This window comes from Protopterus annectens, chromosome 4.part0 (genome assembly GCF_019279795.1).
Source record: "Protopterus annectens isolate FY-2018-M chromosome 4.part0, PAN1.0, whole genome shotgun sequence".
Lineage (NCBI taxonomy): Eukaryota > Metazoa > Chordata > Ceratodontiformes > Protopteridae > Protopterus > Protopterus annectens.
Window position 1 is genome coordinate 473,509,366 of NC_056733.1, and position 26,117 is coordinate 473,535,482.

The 26,117-nt window shown below is 41.9% G+C and overlaps 1 protein-coding gene across 2 annotated transcripts in view; it reads left to right on the forward strand.

Annotated features, from left to right (window-relative positions):
- The window catches only part of SSH1 (slingshot protein phosphatase 1), a 1,317,746-nt gene that overhangs the window by 800,749 nt on the left and 490,880 nt on the right, over positions 1–26,117 (forward strand). For both annotated transcript variants that reach the window (XM_044068394.1, XM_044068395.1), the window contains one exon: positions 189–254. In XM_044068394.1, the coding sequence (XP_043924329.1) occupies positions 189–254 (66 nt within the window). The remainder of the gene's footprint in view (positions 1–188; positions 255–26,117) is intronic.

Consider the following 26,117-nt stretch of genomic DNA (forward strand, 5'->3'; position numbering starts at 1 on the left):
TTAATTAACCCACTGTGATTAGTCAGTAATTAAAATATGACACTGCACTGTTCTCCCTAATTGGATTATGTAGTCTTTTCTTTATTTGTTCATGTCTGTGACATAATAAAATGAGGATGATGATTTTATTTTACTTTTTGTTCTGCAATTGGTTGTGATCTTCTTAATGCTATTATGTTATTTTTCAGTGGATTCAGCATGAGCACAGCAGCAAGAATACACATTTTTAAGCCAGTGTCAGTGCAAGCTATGTGGTATGTGATTTATTTTCTTAATATTTTGCCTCTAATTATTTTAAAACAGTTTGAAAATGTAAAGGTGCTTATGTTTTGCTTTAGTACTCCCTAATTTAAACTGCACAGACTATTAATACAGTTATTAGCTTTTCGGTTAGGAATTTCGGTAAGGTAATGTATCGTCAGTGGTTACATAGCCATCACCATTTTATTTTCTTGCATGGTATTTATTCATTGGATCATACTGATAGAATACAGTGTTAGGCATTAGCATTGCTCACTTTTTGTATTGGGGACATTGGCACTAACATTAATTATCAATGTCCTTATTGGTGTCACTAGTAGTGTAAAGGAGAGCCATGGAACTCATGAAAATAGTGCACAGAGGTCTTACAAGCCTTTCACACACTCAGATGTATGAGTCCCATATCAACAATTAGTATTAGAATCACAGTACTGATTGCTGCTGCACAGAATACACTCATACCAGAATTATGTGCAGGAGAATCTCGAACATCATTGTGAATTGTGTGTTTCTGTATTGCTTATTTTCCAGGTGTGGTGGGATGTGAAGGTCATTCTGCACTAAGAGTACCATGTTTTATTTGCTGATATCAGACACCATACTTTGCTAACATTACAGTGCTCTTTGTTTACAGTCATTTCTACGTTTCATTGACCATGCTGGTAGCAACCGTTATACTGGATTCCTGGAATACATACTGTAGAATAATAAGTGTGTTGTACCTTTAAGAAGCATTTCTAAGGACAGCACGTGCATATAAATAGCAAGCATTTGCTAGCTTCAGTGCCATTTTGAGAGTACAGCCAGAGTGTGAACTTGTGTGTGTGTGTGTGACCGCTAGTTTATAAGTTAAAGCTACTTAGCCTCCTTTCTGATGTGTTTGAACATAATAAAGCTGCTTGAACAGAACCCACAATGTTCGTCTATTTCATCCTGACAAGACGAATAACATGGTGTCAGAACCGGGATTCCAGCAACTTCTTTTCAGAGCCATGAGGTACAGCATTAACGGTGAAGGAAAGCTAAGTGAAACGAAAACAAAAAAGGGCCAAAAACAAACTGAAGGTAATGAAAACTTTCACAAAACAATTTATTTATTAAAAAAGATAAAATGGAGCATTACAAGGGCAAAAAATGCATTAATAAGCAAACGAATAGCACAGAAACATTTATTAAGTAAAAGAGAAGCACAAAAAGCTTATTAATCAAATTAAATGTTTGCAATTAAGGTATTTGATAAAACAATCATCTGAAAAGCACATATGGGGTTTCAGAATTACCTCGGAATTGCAAAACAAGCATGTTTAAAGTAAAACAAGCATGTTTAGAGTTAAAACGAGCGCAAGAAAGTATAATGAGCATGAAAAGAGATTAAATGAACAAAACAAATAAAAATAAGGGCAATAAATAACACAAGATGACTGCATATTTTTTGGCAAATTACTGTGTTTTGGCATAAACTACTATTTTGCATTGATTGAAGCTATTCGGGCATAACTAGAGTTATTCAAAGTATCTCAAAGTGGGTAAAAGTTCTTGAAGTGTGTGTTTGTTACTGTGCATTTATCCCAAAGAGTTTGTTGTGTTCAACGTGCAACTATTTCATGAAGTGCAGTCAGGTGGACAGTAGTCTCTCCTTTGATCACATCGCCACAGTGGTCAGGAAGTCCTTCTACGTGGCTCATCTCATCACAAAAGGATTCTCATCCAGAAAAAAAGAGGTCATTGTTCCCCTCTACTCATCACTCATTAGACCCATTATAGAGTACAATGCCCCTTTTGGTATGTACCTCACAAGGCATCTACAACAACTGGAAAGACCACAGAAATACCTCACAAAGAGGATTACTGGCCTCAAACAGATGCCCTACGCAGACCGTCTCAAAAAACTACAGCTTTACTCCATCGCCTATCGCCTACTCAGAGGCGATCTCTGCCCAACATACAAAGCTATGTCAACCCAGAGCTGTTGGACATGCTGCACTTAAAGGAATCCCAATCCCTCTGAGCTACACGCTCTAGGGACCTAAACCTTGTCACCACATTAAACAGAACATGCTGGAGGGATAGATTCCTGTCCCAGAGACATCCCATACTCTGGAACAGACTACCTATCTATGTCAAACAGAGCTCCTCATTAGCACTCTTCAAGAAAAATCTTGATGATTGGATGGGTAATGGGAAATTCACAGCAGGGATCACTTCTGTGGCTCTGCTCGACAGGGGCACAGGAAAATAATTTTCTTGGGTGGCGAAAGCCAGGGTACATTTTTTGGCTAGGTTTATATAGGCCCTAGGGCCAATAGCCCAGTACCTACCTATGAAAATACCACCATTTCAAAAAGTTTCTTGTGCTGGGTGTGTCTACTTGCAGAGTGCCGCCATTACAGAGTGTTTCTTGCACTGTACAGAGTTATTTAGCAAAGTACACCCATTTTGGGGAAATTTCAGTGTGCTGTTTATTCGCAAAGTGCAGTTACTTCAAAATGTTTCTTATTCTCAGCTTATGTCCATTTTATTCGACAGTGCAGTTATTTGAAATGTTTCTTACACAGATGAGACGTGACTTACAGTGCAGTGATTTCAAGAGTATTACAGTGCCTGGGAAACGTATTTCGCAAAGTTCAGTCATTCAGAGGCTTGTTGTGCAGCTGGGCATGGTTAACAAGTACTGGCATGAATTTCTGGCATATATATGTGTGTGTGTGTTTGTGAATACTTGCAAAGGTCTTCACTGAGATATGTTAATATAACAGAGGCATTTTGCAAACCAGGGCCACTTGTATTTGATCAGAATATTGCAGAGAATTGGAGAATATTTGAGCAAGACTGTGATGTATTTATATAAGTTATCTTATTCTGACAAAGTTGCATGCACCAGGGCATTCATTTTTCTAAACCTAACTGGGTCAGAGGACATTGAAAGAGAGTGTTCATTTATATATGCACCACCACTGTTAGGTGGAGGGGAAAATCGTCATATTTGTTGTACAGGCTGAATGAAGGGAAGACCCTGAGTGTTTGAAGCATAAATTCAAAGAAATGTGTAACCCCCTGCCTAATGTTACATCAGAGAAGCATTTGTTTTACACAAGAGATCAAAAGCAAGGAGAAACTTTTGCAGCTTATATTATTGACCTGAGAAACAGAGCTAAAACGTGTAAGTTTGCTGATTTAAGAGATGAGTTAGTAAAGGACATGCTTGTGTGTGATATTAATAGTGCTGCTGTGAGAAACATTTTGCTTTGTGACAGTGATTTACAGCTGAGCAAAGCTGTTGAGATTTGTCACGTCCATGAAGTTACAGAAAGACGCACAAATATGCTTGCAAGTGATAAGAGCATGGTTTCAGCAGCCTCCAGAGCAAATGTAGATGGCATGCAACATGTGGTAAGCAAAAGTTGGCCTAAGCACATGGCAGCTGCAGCCCCAACAGGTTTTCCTAGGATGTTGCGTAGTCTTCTAGCAACTTCTGAGAGGTTCTGAAGAAGTCAAACTTTTTGATGAAAGTTCTCAACATTTATTTTAACTTATTAAAGCAATACTGAGGACTCGCAACTTTGGTGCTCATTTTTGGTTATTCAGTTTTTCTTGGAGCACTAATTGCACCAACTATTTGGTTCAAATTCTGAGACCAGTTCAGTAAAGATAGCATGCTCAATGCAGTACAAGGGTGAATCAGTAAAACCCAAATCAAGCTTTATTGTTAACTGTTGCAGTTGTGGTGCCAGCCACGAGTCTAAAAGAGAAAAGTGCTAAGCATTTGGTCAGCAATGCCACAAATGTGGAATGGAATCATTTTCAAAAATTTTGCAAATCAATTAAGCCTCACACTGCTATAAAGAAGGGCCATTTGAAAAAGGAAATTGATCAGGTAGGACTGCAACCGTCTACTTTCTATCTGGATAGTGTTTCAGTAACTGGTGAAAAGTTTGATGCAGCAGATTTATTGGCAAAGAATGAAGTATTTTGTACTGTCCAGATCAATGGTAAACCCACTGAGCTCAAAGCAGATAATGGTTCAAAGTGTAATGTCATGTCTGTAGATGCTTTTGCTAAGGTGAGAGCTGGTGAGCAACTAAATGTGACTAGTTGTGCGAAACTTGTTGCTTATGGAGGTGAAGAAATTCAAACTGAAGGCTCAGTAGTGCTTTCATGTTATTTGGCCAAGAACTGTTCTAGCTTATTATTCTATGTAGTCTGAAGACCTTTGCAGTCATTATTGGGTCTCAGAGTCAGTTTGAGAATGAATCTGCTTTCTTTTGCCAGAGAAGTTCATCAAATAAGCACGTACTAGTTCCAGCTTCACTAGCACTTTTTTTTTTCAAAGTATGCTGATGTTTTCAATGACAGGTTGGGCAAACTTCCAGTTGTATATTCTATGAAATTAGACCCAGAGATCAGTCCATTACTCAGACCAGCAAGAAAAGTTCTGATAGCTATGCAGCATAAAGTCAAAGCTCAGTTGGACAAAATGTTCCAGCAAGGTGTAATTTGTCCAGTTACAGAACCTACTGAATGGGTGTCATCCATGGTAGCAGCTCACAGAAAAGGCTCAGACGAAATCAGAATATGCATTGACCCAAGAAATTTGAACAAAGTATTAAAATGGCTGCATCATCCTATGTGTACAGTTGAAGATGTTGCAGCTCTAATACTGAATGCCACTGTTTTTTTCTGTCTTAGATGCAAAAAGTTTATTTTGGCAAGTGATGCTTGATTGCAGATCTTCATTGCTGACTACATTCAGTACCCCATTTGGAAGATACAGATTCCTCAGGATGCCATTTGGAATAAATTCTGCAAATGAAGACTTTTAGCGTGCAATGGAACAAATGTTCTCAGGTTATCCTTGTGCAATTAATAGTAGATGATTTATTGGCCGGAGTCAATGGTGAAGCAGAGCATGACAGAAATCTTGAGAGTTCTAGACCGAACACATGAAGTGAACTTAAAGCTCAGTCCTCTAAAGTGCAAATTCAGGCTACCAGAAGTTACATATGTAGGTCATTTGTTTACTAGCATTGGCTTGAGGCCAGACCCCTCCAAGCAAGCAGCCATTCTTGAGATGCTTAGGCAAGTCTATACCAGACTTCAGTGAGTCGACAACGCCTTTGAGAGAGTTCACATGTATAAATGCTACATGGTCGTGGTTAGAACAGCACCAGAAAGCCTTTGATTACCTTAAGCAGAAAATTGCCACCCCATCTACAGTAAGATACTATGATGTCAAGAAACCAGAAACTCTTCCTGTGATACTTAAAAATTTGGCCTTGGTGCAGTTACTTTTCAGGAAGGCAGACCAGTAGCCTATGCATCTAGAACACTTACCCAAACTGAAATTCAGTACGCTCAAATCGAGAAAGAATTTTTGGCGGTGTTTGTATGTTCCAAATTTTGTGATTATATCTGTGATAGAGATATTCCGATTGAAACTGATCATCAGCCTCTAGTTACTATTTTAAAGAAGCCTATGCATTCAGCTCCAGGAAGATTTCAATGAATGATGTTTAAATTGCAAAAGTACAACTTCAAAATGGTCCAAACAAAAGGCAAAGTTCTGGCTGATACCTTATCCAGATTGTCCAGGAATGCAATGGAACCGCTTGACACAGAGAATTTTGACGTCAATGTCATGGAAGTGTGCATTTTTTCTACCACAAGACTTGATGAGCTAAGAGATCATATAAAGACTGATCATGTTTTGCAAAAGCTCAATCACTGCATTAATGTTGCATGGCCGTCAAAGCAATCTAATGTACCACCTGAAGTGCAACCTTATTTTCCTTACAGAGGTGAGATGTTTATGGAAGATGGCATTATTTTCAAAGGTCCTAAAATTGTTGTTCCTGCTTCCTTACAACAAGAATATATCCAGGTTTTGCATCGTGGTCACCCAGGTTCCGAAACTATCAAAAGAAGGGCGAGAGGACTAGTATTTTGGACTTTTCTAGCAAAAGACATCGATAAAGTACTTTCTTCTTCAGTATGTAATAGTACTAAATCTCATTGCAAAAAGAACCATTTCAGCTAAGTCACGTTCCAGAACTACCTTGGTCAACAGTAGCCAGTGACATATTCGAGTGGAGCAATCAACATTACTTAGTATTGGTAGACTGTTATTCAAACTGGTTTGAGATCGATCTACTTAACCTAACTTCCACCACTGTTTATTACTAAGTTGAAACCTCATTTCACAGTCCATGGAAGTCCACAGAAGCTCATCTGACAGTTGTACCCAATTTACCAGTCAATTGTTTCAGAAGTTTGCAAAAGAGTGGGACTTTATAAACATTACTAGTAGTCCAGAATATCTGCAGTCAAATGAACTAACTGAATGTGTAGTAGAGTGCAAAGCAATTTGAGAAGTCAAACCGTGACAATACCGATGGCTTTTTGAATTTACTCAATCTCAGAAACATACCCCTTGACTATATACTTGACTCGCCTGCTCAGAGACTTGTATCTAGGCAAACCAGAACAACATTGCCTATCAGTTCCAATTTGTTGAGGCCTAAAGCTAAAAACAACAAAGCAATTAAAGCCCAATTATTCAGAAAGACTTTTTTCCAAAATTCCAACTATGACAAATATAGCAGATTTTGTCGTCCATTGAAAGAAGGAGAGACAGTGAGAATACAAACGGCAAGAAGTTTTTGACCGGATAGGTCAAGTAACAAGTATATGTGCAGAGCTGAGATCCTATTTTGTGAAATCTAAGGGTGTGGAGTAGAGGAGAACTCGCAGACATCTTCTTCCTGTATCAGAACCAATATTGCAGCATTGTTCCTGTGATTCAGACTCTAAATCTTAACCCAATCCACGCAGTGTTCCTGATCCAGAACATGTTTCCACTCCTACTACCATTCCTGATGATGATCCTGATGTCCCTAAAGTTCAACATTAGCAACTGGGATCGTCTCTGCTGAAATCTAATTCTAATTTCTATGTCACATGATTTGGTCGTATTTCCAGACCTAGTGTAAAATACACAGCATCCTGGACATAGTTGTATATATGTATCTAGTACTGTATAATTGCATGATGGAAAAATTATTTGTATCGATTGCATGTCAGTCAATGTCAATAATGCATGACTCATTTCTCAGAGGGTGGATGTAGATTAATAAGTGTGTTGTACCGTTAAGAAGCATTTCTAAGGACAGCATGTGCATGTAAATAACAAGCACGTGCTAGCTTCAGTGTCATTTTGAGAGTACAGCCGGAGTGTGAACATCTATGTGTGAGATAGCTAGTTTGTCTATAAGTTAGTTACTTAGCCTCATTTCTGATGTTTATACATAATAAAGCTAAGTAAACAGAACCCACAATGTTCTGTTTCATCCTGACTAGATGAGCGGCACATACCAAATGTGCAAACATGCACAATAAATAGAACTAAACATGACTTGTGCAGTTCATTTTGAATCTGAACGTCTTAGCCAGTATTTCCTAGGTATGTTTTTCATATGGCTAATCACAAGGTTTTGGATGTACAGTCCACCTACACTGGAGTACTCTAACAATAGACTGAGCCGGACAGAGTCATTTGCAGCTTTGTCTTTGGTAAGTGATCCCATCTGGACACTGATTTTATAGTTTGAGATGATATCTTTTCTGTCTGTCTCGATCTGTGGGAAGAACAACTCAAAGTTAAAACCAAGACAAGAGGAAAAGGAGACCCGCAAACATTGCGGATTTTCCCTTGGGATGTTTGTGAGATCTGAAGGCCCCAAAGCCTTTGGATTCTCTGGGTCTGACTTTGACTCCAGAGTTGGTAGCCCTCTGGCATGGATCCCCTCCCCTTATGGCTGCAATCTTGAATTCAACAATTTCTCCAGCACTGAATATTCTGAGCCTATGGCTTTTAGTGGGTCCTGTGTCTGGTCAGCTGCATTCAGCATGCATTCCCTTTACCCCAAATCCAGAGTTGTCACCTCATTGGGTCTAGACTTCCCCTTTCCAGACCTAAGACATTTTGCAACCTGTACCTCAACCTGGTAAGTGGACTTCTATGGCTTCCTTGAGGTAGTTGAGGTCATCCAGGAACATTTAAGGAGTCTGATCTGGACTAGCTTTTGCAAACATTTTTGAAGGCCCAGATGGATCTGAATATCATTCCCTATCCCTCAGTCCAGGGGGTAGCGGGTCCTCCCCCTTCAGCTGCAACGTTTCCCCTTCTTCAGCCTACTTCTTGGTGCCAGTAAAAATTGTTCAGACACAATTCCATAGTTCTGCCTCATCGGTGCCAACAGCTTGGCTGCCTTTGGCACCAGCCTCTTTCTTGATGTATTCAACTCCAGTCTTCTCTAAGCGGAGTGCATCTCAGAGCTGTGGGGTCAGAGCTGAGTGCCCTAGATCAGGTTTGACTATCAGATCCATTCCTACCCCTGGGTGCTTCAACTCTGAACCACTTCAGCTTCAGTCTCTACTTTGGATGTGGATGGGTTGTTGACTGGAACAGATCTACAGATAAGAGGACCCCTCTTCAGCCATACAGCTTTGTCATTGGCATTTGACAGCTTGGCTGCCTTCAGCACTGGCTTCTTGTTAGATGTAGAAAGATACTGTTGTACTCTGAGCCAGGAGTCTCTACTCCGCTGTCTGATCTGTCCTGATTCTCCTGTCCATCTAGGATCTCTGTGTCTCATGTGTGGTCCTTCGGACAGCCCACACCAACAGTCTTCTAGCAGCCCCATAACAGGGGCTCCTGTATGGCTTCCTTGTCCCCCAGGTAGTACACCGAGCCACTGCAAGAGGAAGCACTTTGATTCCCCTCTGGAGTCTTTCACTGAAGAATCTAACCTCAATGAGGGGGAAGGGTCCACAATGTCCCCTGTGATGATGCCTTCTCTGGTGACCTCTTAGATGATGTGACAGTAAGAGGGGTGGGCTACCAAAACCTCTTATTCAGAGGAGTCTTTTTTCTTGAAACCTTTGGTGTAGGGCCATCCATGTTTTGAGTGGCGCCCCCTCTGGAAACCCTTGTCATTCTAGTGTCTTGGAGGGCTTGGAGAGAACCTAATCTGGTGGAGCTCATCCCTATAAACTGGACAAGGTATTGATCTCCCTTAAGGATAGGTCCTTTCTGAGCAAAGGTCCCATGGTTAACACCATTGTCATCACTGCAGCCACAAAAATGATCTCCAGATAGGGATCCACAGGCATTGGACTTATTTGGAAAGTGTGCTTATGCTTCAGCCATGTTTGTCCACTTGACTAGACTTCAAAGGGGCTTAAGTCAGTGGCACAGTAGCAGTCTCTAGAGGCCTGTAACCCTTTAACAGACTCAGTTGTTTGCAGTGCTTTTGATTTCTAACATGTCCATGAGACTGATTACCAGTGCAGCTGATGGTACAGCTCACAAGGCAGGCACCAACATTGCCTGTATGCATTTGTGTAACTTCATGGAGTGCTTTAAGTCATCATTCCTTAATGCTCCTTTTGAGGATGCATCTTGTTTGGGCCCAAGGTTAAGGAAACTTTGACCAGAAGTGAACAAGAGGGGAAAACTTTTTAAGCCACGGGAAGTTTGCTTCTCTACACCTCAGAGAACTTTCTCTAGGAACCAAAAAGGGAAAAATAAACCGTTTTTTCTATAAATCTCAGCTGTTTTCTTAAGAGGCAACTCCAATGGACATCACACACTGGGCAGACTCAGTCCTAAGAATCAAGGGTTAAGATGTCCCTTCTCTGGCAAGTTTTCCAGTGCTCCGGAGGCATTGGGAGGGTGGCTTGGCTATCTGTTCAGAAGCTTGGAAGGCTATCATATTGGACACTTGAATGTTGAGAGTCCTTTCCAATGACAATATATTTAATTTCCATAAGTCTCCAAATCTGAAAGAAGGATGGCTTCCAAAAGTTCCACCCCATCAGTGAAGGAAGCAGCAGCAGAGAGCCATAAGATACTCTCAGAAAGAGTCGTCTAAGATGTCCCACCAGACCAAAGAGGCCCTGGGTCTACTCAAGATTCTTTATAGTGTCAAAGAAAAACAAAGTCTATCTTGGACCCCAGCAACATAACCGTCTATGTAAAACGGACCAAGTTCCAGATAGTGACTCTCGTCCATCCTGCCTCATTTGAGGAAAGATGACTAGATGTGCTCTGTGGACCTCAAGGATGCCAAGTGTCACATAAAAATAGCAAGGCATTCTAGGTTTTTCCTACATGTCAGACTGGAGTCCGTCACTGTCAAGTTTCAAGCCCTGCCCTTTAGTCTCACCACAGCTCAACTGGTATTCGTCAAATGCATGGAAAGGGTTGCAGCCTAGCTCAGGCTGCATGGATTCTGAGTTTTTCCATACTTGATTAACTGGCTTCTTACAGAAACTTCACGGTATTTTTGGTTCAGTGAGAGACTTTTTGCTCTTTGTCCTTAAGCATCACTGTCAACTTTGAGAAATTTAACCTGGAAGTCCATTCAAGCCCTAGAATTTATTGGATGTCATGCAGACTACACCAACCAAATTGTCAGGCTGTCCCTTTTAAGACTGTTTCACTGTCTTCAAGCCAATCTCCCTCTGTCTTCAGAGGCCAGTTTGTTTGCTTAGTCTAATGGCCACCACAATTACTGTGTTTCCTTTGGCCAGATTCTTCATGAGGATTCTCCTGTTGGCCTTTTTGGTTCATTTATCCTTTGCAGCTCATTTAATGAACTTTTCCCATCTGTCTCACTGAGATCTGTCAGCACCATATATCTTGGTGGCTGGCATCCATTCAAGTCTTTTTAGCTCTCCCCTTCATTCTTCCTCAAAACCTGCCATGGTAACCACTGATGCTTATTCTGAAAGGAAGACAGGTACCTGGTCCATGCCAGAGGCCCATCAGCACATCAGTGTATTGAAGATGAGAGTAGTTCTGCCATTGCAGGACGGTCTCTCCAAAGGTGTGAAAGTGATAGACAACATGCCCATAGTTTGGTACATAAACAAGGGGGAAACCTATTCCTACCCCTGTATTGAGAAGCAGTAAGTGTTTAGCCATGGGTGATGTCCTTTCAGTGCTTTCTGATAGAAATGCACATACTGGGGTAGTCCAACATTCTAGTGGACAATCTGAGCAGTATTTTGATGCCTCACAAGTGCTCCTCAATCCATCAGTGGTGGCTTGGATTTTCAGCTGCTGGGGTCAGTCTTGCTGCGAAGTCTTCATTGCACATTTCAGCACCAAATGCAACAGTTTCTATGCTCTGGTCCCTCCCCAGGGGTCAGTCAGTGAGGGGACCCTCTGCTGCTGCTCTACACTTGCCACCAAACCCCTTGATAATCACATTTTGCTCATTGCAAAGGGCCTGTGATCCTCATTGCCCCTTTCTAACTCATCAAGTTTGGTTCCTCTTCCTTTGGCCTCATCTGAAACGCCCTCATTGGATCCTGGATCTAGTTCCAGATCTGATAATCCCATCCATGGGTTCATCCTGATCCTAATCTAAAATCTTTCAAATTGCTACTTGGGTCCTCTAATTGCAATGATGACCAGAGGTCACAAGCTTTCTAAGAGAGTTGTACATATTCTTTTCTCCCCTAAAGCCCTCTAACAGAAAGGTATATGGTAGGAAGTGGAGAAGATTCTCTATTTGGACTGTTTGTAAGGGGCCTGATCCTTTCTCTGCCTCTAGATGCTATTTTAGACTTTTTAGTTGATTTTTTTTTTCATTTTCGTTCTAGCTGTTCCACCATTAAGGTTCACCCAGTGGCTATATCACTTCCATATCAGTCAGAGCCAGCTTCCAATTGCCTGTCTGACAGTCCAAAGCCTTTTTGAAGGGTACCTTTTTGCTCAGGCTTCTGTTAAGAAATCATATTCCTCTGTTGTATTTGCCCCCTCTTTTACAACCTTTGACAAGGATCCCCTTAGAACCCTATGCCACTCATGTTCTAAAGTTTCTATTATAGAAGATGCTCTTCCTGGGTTGGTAACCTCAGTTAGGAGAGTTTAGGAACTACAGACTTTGTCTAGTGCACTCCCATTCCTTATTTTTCACAAAGACAGAGTTTCCTTGTGGACCAACCCCTTACTTTCTTCCTAAAGTGGCCCTGGAGTTTAATTTTAATCAGTCACTTTAATTGCTCGTTTTATTTCCCAGCTTCAGTAACAAAGGTAAATACATGCTTCATTGTTTAGACCTCCATCTCTAGTTGAGATTCTTTATACAACCAAACATATCAGGAAATTAGATAAATTGTTTGTGTCCTTTCCTAAAACTAAACTTGGAAAAAAAACATTTCTAATATGACCTAATCTGATAATCTAGTATGATGCATCTCTTCAGATTGAGTTTGTCCTAGGTATGCAAGGACGTTATGGGAGAGGAGGTGGAGCTTTGGAGCTGAAGACTTTTTTTGAGGCCAACTTCAGATCAGCTCCAGCAAGCCCAATTAACTTATTTACTTAATTATTTATTTAGTTATGAGAGGGTGATTGGTAAATGAAGAAGTAGTAGAAAGTAAGATGGGAGATGACTAGTTTGGATTCAGATCATGATGCCAAGCAACCTGACCCTATGTTTGCAGTGAGACAGATAACGAAGAAGAGTCCAACTTGGCATTTCTAGACTTGAAGAAAGCACATGACAAGACCACAAGAAAACTGATTTGGGCAGCCCTGCTGTGGTTCAAAGTCTCAGAAACATAGGCTGCACTAATTGTACTAATGTACAAGGACTCAATGACACAAGTTCAGACAGTGTCCTGACTCAGAGGGGTTTTCAGTGAGAGTAGGTGTGCGTATGAGTTCAGCTTTGACCCCACTAATGTTCATACTGGTGATGGACTGTATTAGCAAACAGGTCCGGGTAGACCTATATGTAGATGGTGTGGCATTACAAGCAAACTCTCAACAAGAACTTTAGCAAGTGATAGGGAAATGGAATGGAAACCTTAAGTTACACTGGATGAAACTAAGTATATTTAAGGTAATTGTATTCGTAGCAAATGGGGGAAATTGGAAGAAGCTGAAGACTGAGATAGAAGGGAAAATAGTGGAACAACTTCATGTATTAGGGAGGTGTGGTGAAAGAGAATGGAAGATTGAATGAGGAGGTCAAAGCTGTAGTCAAAGGGGCTTGCGGCCAGCTGGCAGAGAATGTCCGAGGTAGTGAATGATAGAATTCAAAAGAAGTTGAAAAGTAAGGTGTACAAAATAGTGGTGCTACCAGTATTACTGTATAGTACAGAAACCTGAGCAGTGAAGGCAGAGTAGTTAAGGTGATTGAGGTGAAGTGCCTGAGATAGGTGTTAGGATGTACACTGTGAGACAGACAAAGAAATGAGGATATCAGAGCTGAAGCCCATGTAGCTCAAATTCCAGAGGAAGTCAAATACAACTGATTATAATGGTTTGGACACATGCAGGAAAGCAGAAGACAGGTAAAGATGATGCAGGATAGACAGGAAGAAGGCAAGAGGAAACAAGAACATCCAGATGAGTGATGGGTGAATTGTGTGAGAAAAGACCTGTGACAGTTAGGCATGACTGGCAGAGGTCAATTGAGAGATGGTAACAGTTGACGTGACATCCTGACTCCATGTAGAAAAATAATGAAACTTATGAAGGACACAAAAAAACAGTAAAGTTGTGTCTTTTGACTTATCCCGGTTCGGGGAACTCCAGTCCGCTAATGTTTGGTAGTGGATTTTTACGTGCCGAGTTACCAGCCCTGACGCACAACCTTCAACGAAGGCACGCCCATTCACGCATGCCTCCTCACAGAAGACGCTCTTGTTGAGAATCGAATGGGACAACGTCTTGCTGTGAGGCGACAACGCTACCGCAGCACCACTAACAGTAAAGTAATATTGAAATATTACATTATATGAAGTATGACTATAGAAGTATGGAATCTATGGGGTTTATGTTGCTGGATGAGATTAAAAATGAAAACAGGAGATGAACAGAGAACATTAAAAGATATGAGAATATATTTTTTTAAGATTTATTATCCTTCATCCACTTGGCCTTAATGCTAATATAGATTGGAAAATATTTCTATAGAAATGGAAGGATGGTGGTGATATACAGGAAAGGAGTAATGTTTTTTTTATGAATTTTGTGCTATATGATAAAGTAATGCAAAACGTTGAAGTGACTGGGTGATGAATTCTAAAATAAACTTTTATTGTCTGCATTTCTTCTAGTTTAATTTTTGCCTGTATATTTTATCAAGTATAGGGCATATTTGAAGGAAGTCATGGTGAAAGTTTGGATTTCAGAAAGAAGCTTATTTTATGAGGTATTTACAGTATACTGGCAATTATCTACGTATATAATAACTGAGATATTTCTTAGATAGGCTATGGAATTTCCTTTTTTCTTGCCAAAACCCCCAAATAAAGAAGAAAGATATGCACAGACTCTTGAGATATTACTTGACAAGAACCAAAGAACTAAAAAAAAAAATTCCACCATTCTCGTATTTCTTTCAGACATGCAGTGTTGGGAAAAGTAATATATATAAGCAGACTGTAGCCCAAATGGGTAGCTAGCTGTACACCTTTTTTATGATCATCATGGCAAATCTGTAGACTATATAAGGTAAAAGCTCATTCATGTAGAACAGCAGCTGCCTTTTTTCAAGAATGCTTCTGTTCAAGGCAGCCTTCTGTTTTCCCCAGAGTTGCCTTTTACATTACAGGTTGGAGGCATACTCCAGAAACAGGAGCAGATTTGCTACTGCTACCACGCTAGGTCTGCTAGCTCCTGTACACTACCACTGGCATTAGAGGTAGCATTGCTTTAGCAGTCTTCAGTGCATTATGAATGCTACTGAAGTAGTGAACACTGTGATGAATATAGTATAAATGTGATCTACCATAGTAGTAGTAGTTCAAGTTTAAGGATTACTACTGTAGCAGGGACTTGCCTTCCTCCCAAAAAATGTTACGGAGTACTATAATCTCGTAGTTTCAAGGGTGGATTTGAAGGGAGAGAGACTATATTTCTGGCCCATGTCTCTGCAATATTTTTAGGGTCTCTCAATCGAAGGGTTACTCTTCAGCTTGGGGTAGTCAGACCCAACTCCTTTATGTCATAGTCAAAGTTGTTGGTATTTACCCATCTCTGATACCTACAAAGGAGCCAAAGTTGGGATGAGTTGCTGTCTCCTTTCTAACCAGAAATGGTCTGATGTGTATGGCATAATGAGGAGACCAGCTTGCTGGTCACAGTGATGTACACTTGGGGCTAATTCCTCTGTTCTATGAGTACTATTGTAACAGTGATCCCTGGACTGAAATATCTACTGCTGTGGCAACTCCCATCTGTACTTTAATCATCCAACAATTCCTCCTGCTTCTGGGGTATTTTTTCTACTTGACATACCTATTCAGTGCAGTTCCTTTCCTGGTTTGTTTTCTGCTTTCAGATCCGATTTCAGTAGAGTAAGTAACATCATCTACAAGTGCAGCAGTGCCTTGCAGAAAGACTATGAGAATGTGATTTATAAGGGCTTGTCATAGAAGTATTCAGGGAATTTATCACATGCATACACTGCTGCTAACAGTTACTATTCATTCTCAGCGTATATACAGCATTCCTGGTTTGAGAAGCTATAAATGTTGTTGACCCATAGGCAACTGGAATGCTTTCTTGTAAGATCACAGCTGCTGTATCAATCTGACTAGATCTTGTTGCAGCAGAACTGGTTTAATCATATCATATAGTTTTGTAATCTCAGATTTTCTATAACTAGTTGCGTGAGCATAGCTCTGTTCCCATTGTGGGCCACATTTTGCTGTAAGATATCCTACACACAATTGGGTACAAATTTTGCAAGCTACTGCATCATTCCTTAAAACCTCTGTAATGCTTGCTGGTCTTCTAGATTGTTCTTTCTATATCAGACTGTCTCTTTAACATTAGAGTATGACTTGTATATTTCAGATTTTCACTGTTTGAAATTGAGTTACCTTTAACTTGAAATTGTTTTAGCCTGTTTTACTGTTAGAGTTTACAGTCTGTTATGATCTTCTTGAGACTGACCCCATACTAATAGATCATCTGATGTTCATCGTGTTTCACTGTTGCAGTCATTACTCTTTGGTTATCCTGCTGGCAGGCTACCCTCAGTCAGCCAGAATTCCAATGTCTAGGTCCAGCGTCGGTTGCTGTCACCTCTTCCCTGACGTCAGTGTGCCAGGGGTATAAAAGATGCAGCCGACACCATTTTCTTCAGTCTTTCTTGCCGCACGGTGCCCGAAGCAAAAGCAGTTCACAAGTGCCGGTCGGCCGACTCCTGAGATTTTCAAATCCGAATTTCAGAACAAAAGTCTTCATTAAAGCCAAGTACCCGTCGGGGAAACTTTTTTCTTGCTCCAGACCGATGTCAGAAAAAGTTAACAATTGTATTTCTTGTGGTAAGCAAATACCTCATAAGGATTTTCACTCTTACTGTATTCCTTGCCTAGGCCCTGATCACAACGTTGCTAGCTGTCGGTTTTGTGCTAGATTTAACCAACACACTATCAAGCATCTGTTCGATTGTGCATTTCATTACTTTGGCCGAAGATTTAATTATATAATGCCGTCGGACCAGCCAACAACTGGAGTTTACAAAAAACGCAAGGACAAGGAAAAGGATAGGCATCCGAGGTCCAAAACCGACGACGAAGCCTCTGCTAGGCCAGTCGCCGGTTCTCAGTGAGGTGCTTTCGCAGCCCCTGGCGCCTGCTACCTCAGAGCCACAGGCCGCTTCCGACTCCCACGTGGAGCCAACTGGGCCTCTGGAAACTCAAGGTATTGGACACTTGGAAATCATTCCCTCAGATGGGTCCGGAGCCGCAGAGCAGGCATCGGCTTCTGAGGGTGTCTTCAGACCTACACAGCTACATATTAAGCCATCTTCAGCTCTAAAGACAAAGAAACAAGTACAGCATTCTCCTTCTCAGACTTCCATGCCTAAAAAACAGATGCTCAAAATGGCCGAAGATCTAATTAGTTTGATCAGGGGCTCCCATCCCCCTCCTAATAAGAGGCCTAGGCAAGAGACAGAGTATGATTCATCTGATCAGGTTTCTATTTCCTCTGATTCCTCTTCTGAACAGGATTACTCCATGCTTCCCTATGAGGATTCTGATGCTGAAGAATCCATTCCTTCAGCCTCTCCTCCTGAGGATTATTCTTTTGGGGAAACCCTGCATACCATGAGGGAGCATTTCCACTGGGAGAGCCAGGATTATTCTGAATCTAAGAAAAGGCTCACTTTCTGCTACTTCCTCAGCACAGACCCCTTGCTATTCCACCTGTCCTGGATATTGTAGATGATGTATTTTCAGAGTGCGGCCTGTCCCCAGACTGCTTACCCCCTGCACCTGCTAAGCCAGACAGGTACTACAGGGTCCCGGATTCTCATAAATTCCTATATAAAAACCCCGCTGCTGACCCAGAAACTATATCTCAGGGTCCCAAAGGGGTTAAAGCTTCCAATGCAAAAAACCCTGTCCCCTCTGATAGGGATTCTAGGGCTCTAGACAGATGGGGGGAAAAAAGTCTACACTTCTGCTACCCTGGCTGTCAGGGCTTTAAATTGTCAGTTTCATATGCTTAAATATCAGCAATATTTAATGTCACTGCTTAAACAGAAATTGTTGACAAATACTGACGGTTCAGAGGATAAGGAATTGCAGGATTTATTGCATGCAGCTGAACAAGTGGGAAAGCATACTTTGCAATGTGGTTATGATTCACTGGAGGCCTCTTGCAGGGCCGCTGTTACAGGCTCTGTTATTAGAATACATGCTTGGTTAAAGGAACAGAATCTGCCTGATCATGTTAAAGCAAAATTATTAGATGCACCATTACAGCATGATACTTTGTTTGGTACTAAAGCAGAAGAGATGTTGAAAAAAATGGAGGATAAAGCAAAATCCATGCAGACAATCAAGGATTTCTTACAGGCGCAGCCACCCAGGTTTAGCAGGAACTGGCCCTCTAAAAATTGGCCCTTTCCAGTGTCAGACAGACCACAAAGAGGCAGATACAGGCGTCTCAGAGGCAGATCTCAGCCCCAAGGCTCATACAGGCCTAAATAATGGGGTGCTCCTACCTCCAAAAGTGGAGAAGACAAATCACAACCTTACAGGAAACAGTCCCAATGACTTTCCTCTCCACACCCAAGCACTTTTCTTTTGGCAGCCCCCTTAGGGGAAAACTGGCACTTTTTTCATCAAATTGGCAAAAGGTTACCCAAGACAAATGGGTCCTGAACATAGTGTCCCAAGGCTACAAGTTCCATTTTCACACCCTACCAAGGTCAAAAGGAATGCCAGACCTGCCACACAATCAATGGGCAGAGGCACAAAAACAAATTACAGCCCTCATGGACATGAGGGCCATTCAGCAAGTACCATAACAAGAGCAGGGGCAAGGATTTTACTTCAGACATTTTCTAGTACCCAGAAAGGACAAAACCTGGAGACCAATACTGGACCTGTCAATTTTAAATACGTTTCTGGAAGTTCCAAAATTCAAGATGTTGACTCTACAGCAGCTACTGCCCATGCTGGGTAAGAAGGCTTGGCTCGTAACTTTGGACCTAAAAGAGGCGTACCTGCATGTCCCAATTGGACAATCTTGCAGAAAATACCTCAGATTCATAGCTGGCTCAATGCATTACCAATTCTCTGCACTGCCCTTTGGCTTATCTACTGCACCCAGGGTCTTCACAAAATGCCTGGCACCACTAATTGCGTTTTGCAGACAAAAAGGAATTCAAATATATCCCTACTTGGACGACTGCCTAATTCAAGCAGAGAACAAAGACATTCTTCTGAAGCATCTGGCATTTGTAAAAAGATTACTAATTGGCCTAGGGTACACAGTAAACAAAAATAAATCAAAACTAGTGCCCTCTCAAGAGATAATATTCCTGGGTGCAAGCTTAAATACAACTGCCCCAATGGCTTATCTCATGCCAGACAAACAAAAGCATCTTACTACTTACTTCAAGAAATTGGTAACAAAATCCCACTTAACTGCAAGGAAAATCCTGCAGGCCTTGGGTTTCATGGCATCTTGCATTCTGCTAATTCCATATGCCAGACTGCATATGAGGAAACTACAATGGTACCTAAAAAGTGTTTGGACTCAGCATTGCCACAGCCTGGAGACAGTAATTGCACTCATTCCCTGCCTGCAACAGGAGTTTCGATGGTGGGCAGAAGCCAGTCACCACAACAAGGGTCTGCCATTCAGTTTACCCACAGCCAGACAGACACTGAAAACAGATGCATCAGATTATGCCTTGGGGCCCATATGGCAGGAAAATGTATTCAGGGCACATGGCCTGCAAACCAGATGCATCTTCACATCAATCAAAAAGAGATGCTAGCTGTTCAAAATGCCTTGACAGCTTTCAAGGACCTGCTTCATCCAGGACAGTTACTGATAAAGACAGACAACACTACGGTCATGTGGTACATAAACAAGCAGGGAGGTACACATTCCTACCCCCTCTGCAGACAAGCAATGACCTTATGGGACACAGCATTGGTTTTTCAAATTCACCTGCAAACACAATTCCTGCCAGGAAAAACAAATACTCTGGCAGACGAACTAAGCAGAAACCTCATAGATCCCCACGAATGAAAAGTGGATCCACAAGTTTTTCAGCATGATAATAAGGAAATGAGGATGCCCAGACATAGATCTATTTGCCTCCTCTCACAACTGCCAATTGCAGAGATTTTGCACAAGGATTTATCACAAACAAGCATGGAAAGTGGACGCCCTATCCTTCAGCTGGAAAAATCTAACGGTATATGCTTTTCCCCCACTGCCTCTCCTTCCCAGGGTACTCCTAAAGGTCAGATAAGAGAAGCCAAAAATGATACTGATTGCAACAGACTGGCCACTCCAACACTGGTACCCAATCCTAAAGAGCTTGTCTCAAGGTCCAGCAATGATATTGCCTCAAACTTCTCACTTGCTGACCCAACAAAACAATCGGATCCTGCACAGCCAACTCGGGACCTTAAATCTAGCAGCATGGCGGATAATGTAGCCATTCAGAACACTCCTCTTTCAAAAGCTGTTATGGATGTTATTTTGGAAGCCAGGAGGCCCAGCACCAGAAAATCTTATGCAGAAAAATGGAAGAGATTCTGTGCTTGGAACCAGGAACAAGGCATTGACATGTGTGTACCAAATATCCCTCAGATTTTACAATACCTAACTGAGATGCTGAACAAAGGCCTTTTCTTCTCATCAATTAAGATTCTTGCCTCTGCCATTTCAGCCCATTACAATACGGAACCAGCTATCTTTTCTCATCCTTTAATAAGGCAGTACCTCAGAGGGGCCAAAAACATTAGGCCTCCAAGGAGAGCACCAATTCTGGCCTGGGACCTCAGTTATGTTTTGGAAAAACTCACACTGTCTCCTTTCGAGCCAGCATCAACAGCAGATATAAAATTCTTATCTTGGAAAACAGCTCTGCTCCTAGCAATAACCGCTGCAAGGCGAGTCTCGGAGTTACAAGCACTCATGGCTGTGGAACCTTTCATCATTTTTCATCCAGACAGGGTTTCTCTGAGGACAAACCCTACATTTATGCCTAAGGTGGTGTCCAATGTGTCCCTTAACCAAACCATTCACTTGCCAACCTTTTATCCTAATCCACAGAACAAGGGTGAGAAAATTCTGCATTCTTTGGACATACACAGGCAGTTACTCTTCTACTTGGACAGAACTAAAGTTTTCAGAAAGACTGAGCAACTTTTAGTGTCATATGCTGCAGGATCACAAGGAAAGGCATCTCAAAACAGACCATTTCTTAATGGATAGGCCATTGCATCCGTTTCTGCTATTCTCAACATGGCAAATCGGTGCCTAAGGGCATTAGGCCTCATTCCACCAGAGCAGTAGCCACTTCAGCAGCCTTCCTCAGAGGAGTACCAACCAAAGATATCTTAGAGGCTGCAACTTAGAGTTCAGTGCACACCTTCACAAAGCACTACCACTTACCTCTTTACTCTAAGTCCAGAGCAGGCTTTGCCACTGCAGTTCTGCAGGGCCTCATAGCCTCTCCTAATCCTATTTAGCCCAGCCACCCCTAATCCTATTTAGCCCAACCACACTTCCTCAGCTTTGGGATTCAACCAAAGAGTAATGACTGCAACAGTGAAACACGATGAACATAGTACAGTTGTGCACCTACCATAAATGTAGATGTTCGAGTGTATTCACTGTTGCAGTCCAAGTAACCCACCACCCCCCTTTTCTTTGTTGGGACTTATCTGCACTTCTCTAACCTATACAACCTATTTGGTGTATTTGCTTGTAGATGAAGGAAATGTTATTTTTGTGCATGCATTTTTATTGGCATATTTTTCAGCCTACCACTTTGGGGGCACCTGACATCTGGGGCAAGAAAAACTGAAGAAAATGGCGTCGGCTGCATCTTTTATACCCCTGGCGCACTGACGAGAGGGAAGAGGTGACAGCAACAGACACCGGATCTAGACTTTGGAATTCTGGCTGACTGAGGGTAGCCTCCCAGCAGGATAACCCAAGAGTAATGACTGCAACAGTGAATACACTCTAACATCTACATTTATGGTAGGTACACAACTGTACTTTATATCTGCAACTCCTTCTAACCCTTTAATCACTTGTGTAACATCTATGGTGAATATCTCTGCTGCTGTAGAAATACCAAACCAAAACAAAGCATCTCTCCCTTTCTAATGGTGTATTAAATGTACACAATTTCTTCATATGGCTTTCTCTACTAGTATCTCAAATGTTCATGTAGTACTAAAAAGAAAATATGTGTTGGTATTGATCACCTGTTTTGGCATTGTTGACATAGTTTTTTCTACCAGAAGCAGTGGTTAATTATTTCTTTTACCCACTTGCTTCCAGTGCGGAGGATCAGTAGAAACTGATATCTAGTCTTGCTTTACAACAGTAACTACTGCTGTTCATAACACACTCAACTTTCATTGTTTTAGTGACCCCCCCTCCCCCAAGTTTGCCATTTGTATCCGTTCCTGATTGCTGTGTTCATGAGAGCTACTGACACTGGCAAACTTCCTGAAACTATAAGTGCAGTATCTCTGAGGAGCTTTTAGATAGGCCCAAATTATATTTCTCCAGATGACTGTAAGAGTCGTCCAGTCCCTGCACATTGTCAGAGAGACTGTTTATTTACTTCCTCATTCCAGGGGGAATGGATTATTTCTGTCACACGTTTGAATGTCCACCATTTCGTTTAACATATCTATTGCAGCATGTTCTGAATGTTGTCTCTACAGGTTGTGATACATATGTTCTGCCTGTGGGTGCCCTAATGCTGTTACTGCACACAGTGAACACCTTTTGGGAAGTCATTGTTTAGGGGTTCTGAGAAGGCGGTTCCTGTGATGTACTGTAGCTACGTATTAATTTCAGCATATGTGCTGTTTTTTATTCTCTCCTGTTTCTGCAGAGTGCTTATGAAGATGTTGGCTGTGGTGGTAGTAGTCACCTTGCAGGAGAAGGAGCACCATATTTTCTTCTACTTCAATAAAGGGTTTCTGATAGCCCCATCCAAGGATCTCAAGTGTTCCTCTATTGGATGATTCCCTGGTTGCAGTGCATGAGGAGAAACTATAAATTGGGAAAATTCCTCTATGATCCCATCTCTGGGGGTGGGGTGTGTGGAGGCGGTTGCCTTCATTAGCATAGAGTTAGACAGTCTCCATTGTTGGTCATTCTTCACCATGAGGAGGGAACATTCAGAAGGGTATGTATTTACAGCCTAGATAAGAATGCATTGGAAGGTCCAAGCCTGGACCCTCCTCCTCCTTTTAGACATCATGGTCACTGCAGTCTCTATTGTGCCATTTGCACATCTTGGGATGTAGTTGTTAGAGTGGACTGTGAGGTGTTAGTGACTGCAGCGCTACCTAATCCTTGCAGTCCTTCTTCAATGTCATACCTCTCTAACTGTGGACCTTAGAGTGGTAGATCATCAATGCTAATGTTCAGTAGCCTTGTAATGTTGGCAGTTGAGCATTTTGCATATTTGTAGTGGATGCTTAACTAATGGGGCAGGAAGCTTGCACCTTGCTTCTTTATGCCTCAACAAAGGGTTTTCTTTCTTGGAGATCGGGCTCGTCCTGATCTTAAAACCCTTAGGAGAGCAGTTTTTGGGGCTCAACCTCATTTCATCTGACAACCAGTCCATTATGTGGAATCTAAACAAGCGATGAGTTAGATTTTATTTATTCATGTACAGTTTTAACCAGGATGACCCGACTGAGCAAAAAAGCCCATTTTCATTGGCAATCCAGGGAGAAAAGCTCCACAATACCAGACAAGGGCTGCAAATATTAACCCATTTGTAGGAATAGAATAAGTGAACCATAGCCAGAGGCATCATTCTCTTGGTAGCTTGCCTTCCAGACAACGTGAACAATGTTGATTGATTCACTAAGCTATTTTTCCAGTTCTTTCCTGAAGCTGTGGATTTAATAAAATGCATGCCTTGTTCAGATCTTCTGCCTTCTGCAAGCTACCGGGCAACTAACTGAACACATGCAAATTAAGTCAGTGCTTCACTGCTCTGCACTAGTAAGCCAACACAAATGGCGAGTTCCTGGTGGATGCATTCTGCATCATGTAGTATGGAGGAATTCCTGTGCTGTCTCCTACTGGCTCCATGCTTCATCACAAAATTCACGGGTGAGGGACAGATTGGGTATGATTTTAGATTCTCAGGTTCATAGTAACACAAGAAGTTTTCCCAGTCATAGCTATGGGTGTCCCCCCCATTACTAGGATGACAACCAGCTCCATGTCTGGGACTACTTCTTGACAAATGACCTCTGATCTTACCATCTCTTCTAGTGAGGATATCATATTTGATTGATGTTGTCAAAGAGCCTTCCGCTCAGCCAGTCTATATTTCTAAATGGAAAGGATTCTCAATTTTGGTGGAACACTATCTAATATATATACTCACTTGGTCAAGTTAGTGTTATCTTGACCAACCTCTGGCACTTCTGTGATTTGGGCTTCAGTTTTTCCATGGTCACCATGCAAGTGTTGGCTGTCTGTGCCCGTTGTAGCTCTGGAGAGGGCAGAAAGGAGATCTAGCACGATTTGCTTAAGCAGTTCCTTAATGTGTCCCCACCATTGAGAAACACTTTTTTTTCCATGGAATATGAAATTCATGATTGACAGGCATATTGTTCCTCAATTGCAATGAGATGATTTCCTGACTTTTAAGTTTGTGTTTTGGAAAATGTTTTTTATGGGTAGCCATTATCTTTGCTGTCACAGTCTCCGAGCTGCAGGTCCTTCTGTAAGGAGTTATGTCCAGTCTTTCAGACAGATTGGATATCCACCTCTTTACATTTCTTTCTGAGACTGGTTTCTTTATTGCCCATAAACCATTTCATTCCATTCATATCACTGGTTTATTCAGGAAAGAGAAGACTGGCCAGGTTCTACCTGATGCAAGTTTGAGTTTTGGATGCCCAAACAGGTGATGTTATGTAGTCCAGTCTCTCCTACATTCTTACCCGTGGGTTCGGAGCCGAATGTCAGCTCCGACTCGGCCAACTTTTTTAGCTCAAAGTCTTTCTGTTGGCTGGGCTAAGATGGTATCCCATGCTGCACTGCTCTCTGTCCCCAGATCTTGTTTGCCGCTCGTGTAGCTTGGACGTGGTCTTGCTCTTGGCTGTGGCTAAGTACCCTTTTTCTTCCTTATCAGAGAAATTTGTTGCAAAACAAAAAGCTATTTTAATAGCTATTGTGTGTTCTTGTCTTGTCCTGTGGAAAAGTTGTGTTTTTGATTGTTTTTTCTGTGGTATCCCACTAGCTGTTTCCAGCGGGCTAGGCGCATTTCAGTTAGTGGACCTAATCTGTCCTCTTGCTTTCCTTGTGTCATAAAAGTTTACCGGGATTTAAAAATTGTTTAAATTAGAGGTATTAGTCCTTTCCCCCTTGTGTTTGTGTCTAAGGATCATTTAACTTAGAGATCATGTGGTATTTGTTTGTTGTAGGCTTTTTCCCACCTTGTGACTGTTTGACTGTTGGTCCATTTATTCTGTGATTAATTGTCTTTGATGCTTTATTATTGTTGGTTAACTGTGTCCAAAGATACTAAGGAGCACAAGCCCTCTTCAAGAAATGCTCTAGGTGCAGTTATAAAATGTCCATTGCCGATGGACACTCTGTCTGTGTGTTTTGTCTGGGAGCGATTCATCTCCAGGAGTCGTGCAGCTTCTGTCATGCCTTTAGTCCACGAGTTCTTCAGGAAAGGAAGAATAAATTGATTTTGAAGGGACTTCTGAAACCCTCCTTCGAGGAGGGCCTGGAGAGTGCTTCCAGCTCTAAGGCAAAATCCTCTAAATCAAAAAAGAGATCTCCAGCTCCATCAGTCTCCTCTGGGCCACTGGAGAAAATAGCAAAGTCTGCTTTGACATCCTTGGCTCCATTGTCCTTGGGGCCGCAGGAAGTGTCAGTTGTTATGGAACCTGCTTCGGCCCCAATCTTCTTGAAACCTGTTCGGAGCCGATTACTTAGCATTAGGCCAGTATCCCCTCCTAGCAGGTCCCCTCAGAGAGGAGGTCTCGATCTCCTTCTCTATCCTCTAAATCCTCCAGGACCTTATCAGATGTGGACATCGATAGAGTGGTGCAGAGCCTCCTTCAGTCACCGTTTCTGGCAAAATTGTTCTCAGCTCCGACCCAGTCGGCTCTGGAGCCCATCCCTCAACCTGCTTCGATACTTCCTCCTCCGAGCACACCTCAGCTTTCAGAGCCAGAGTGCTTGACTCTGATGTCCCTAGGTCGGTTCCGACAGCCCCACCTGGCTTATCGATGCCAATGTCAGCTCCGACCCTGTCGGCGCCGTCCACGGGGTTCAGGAC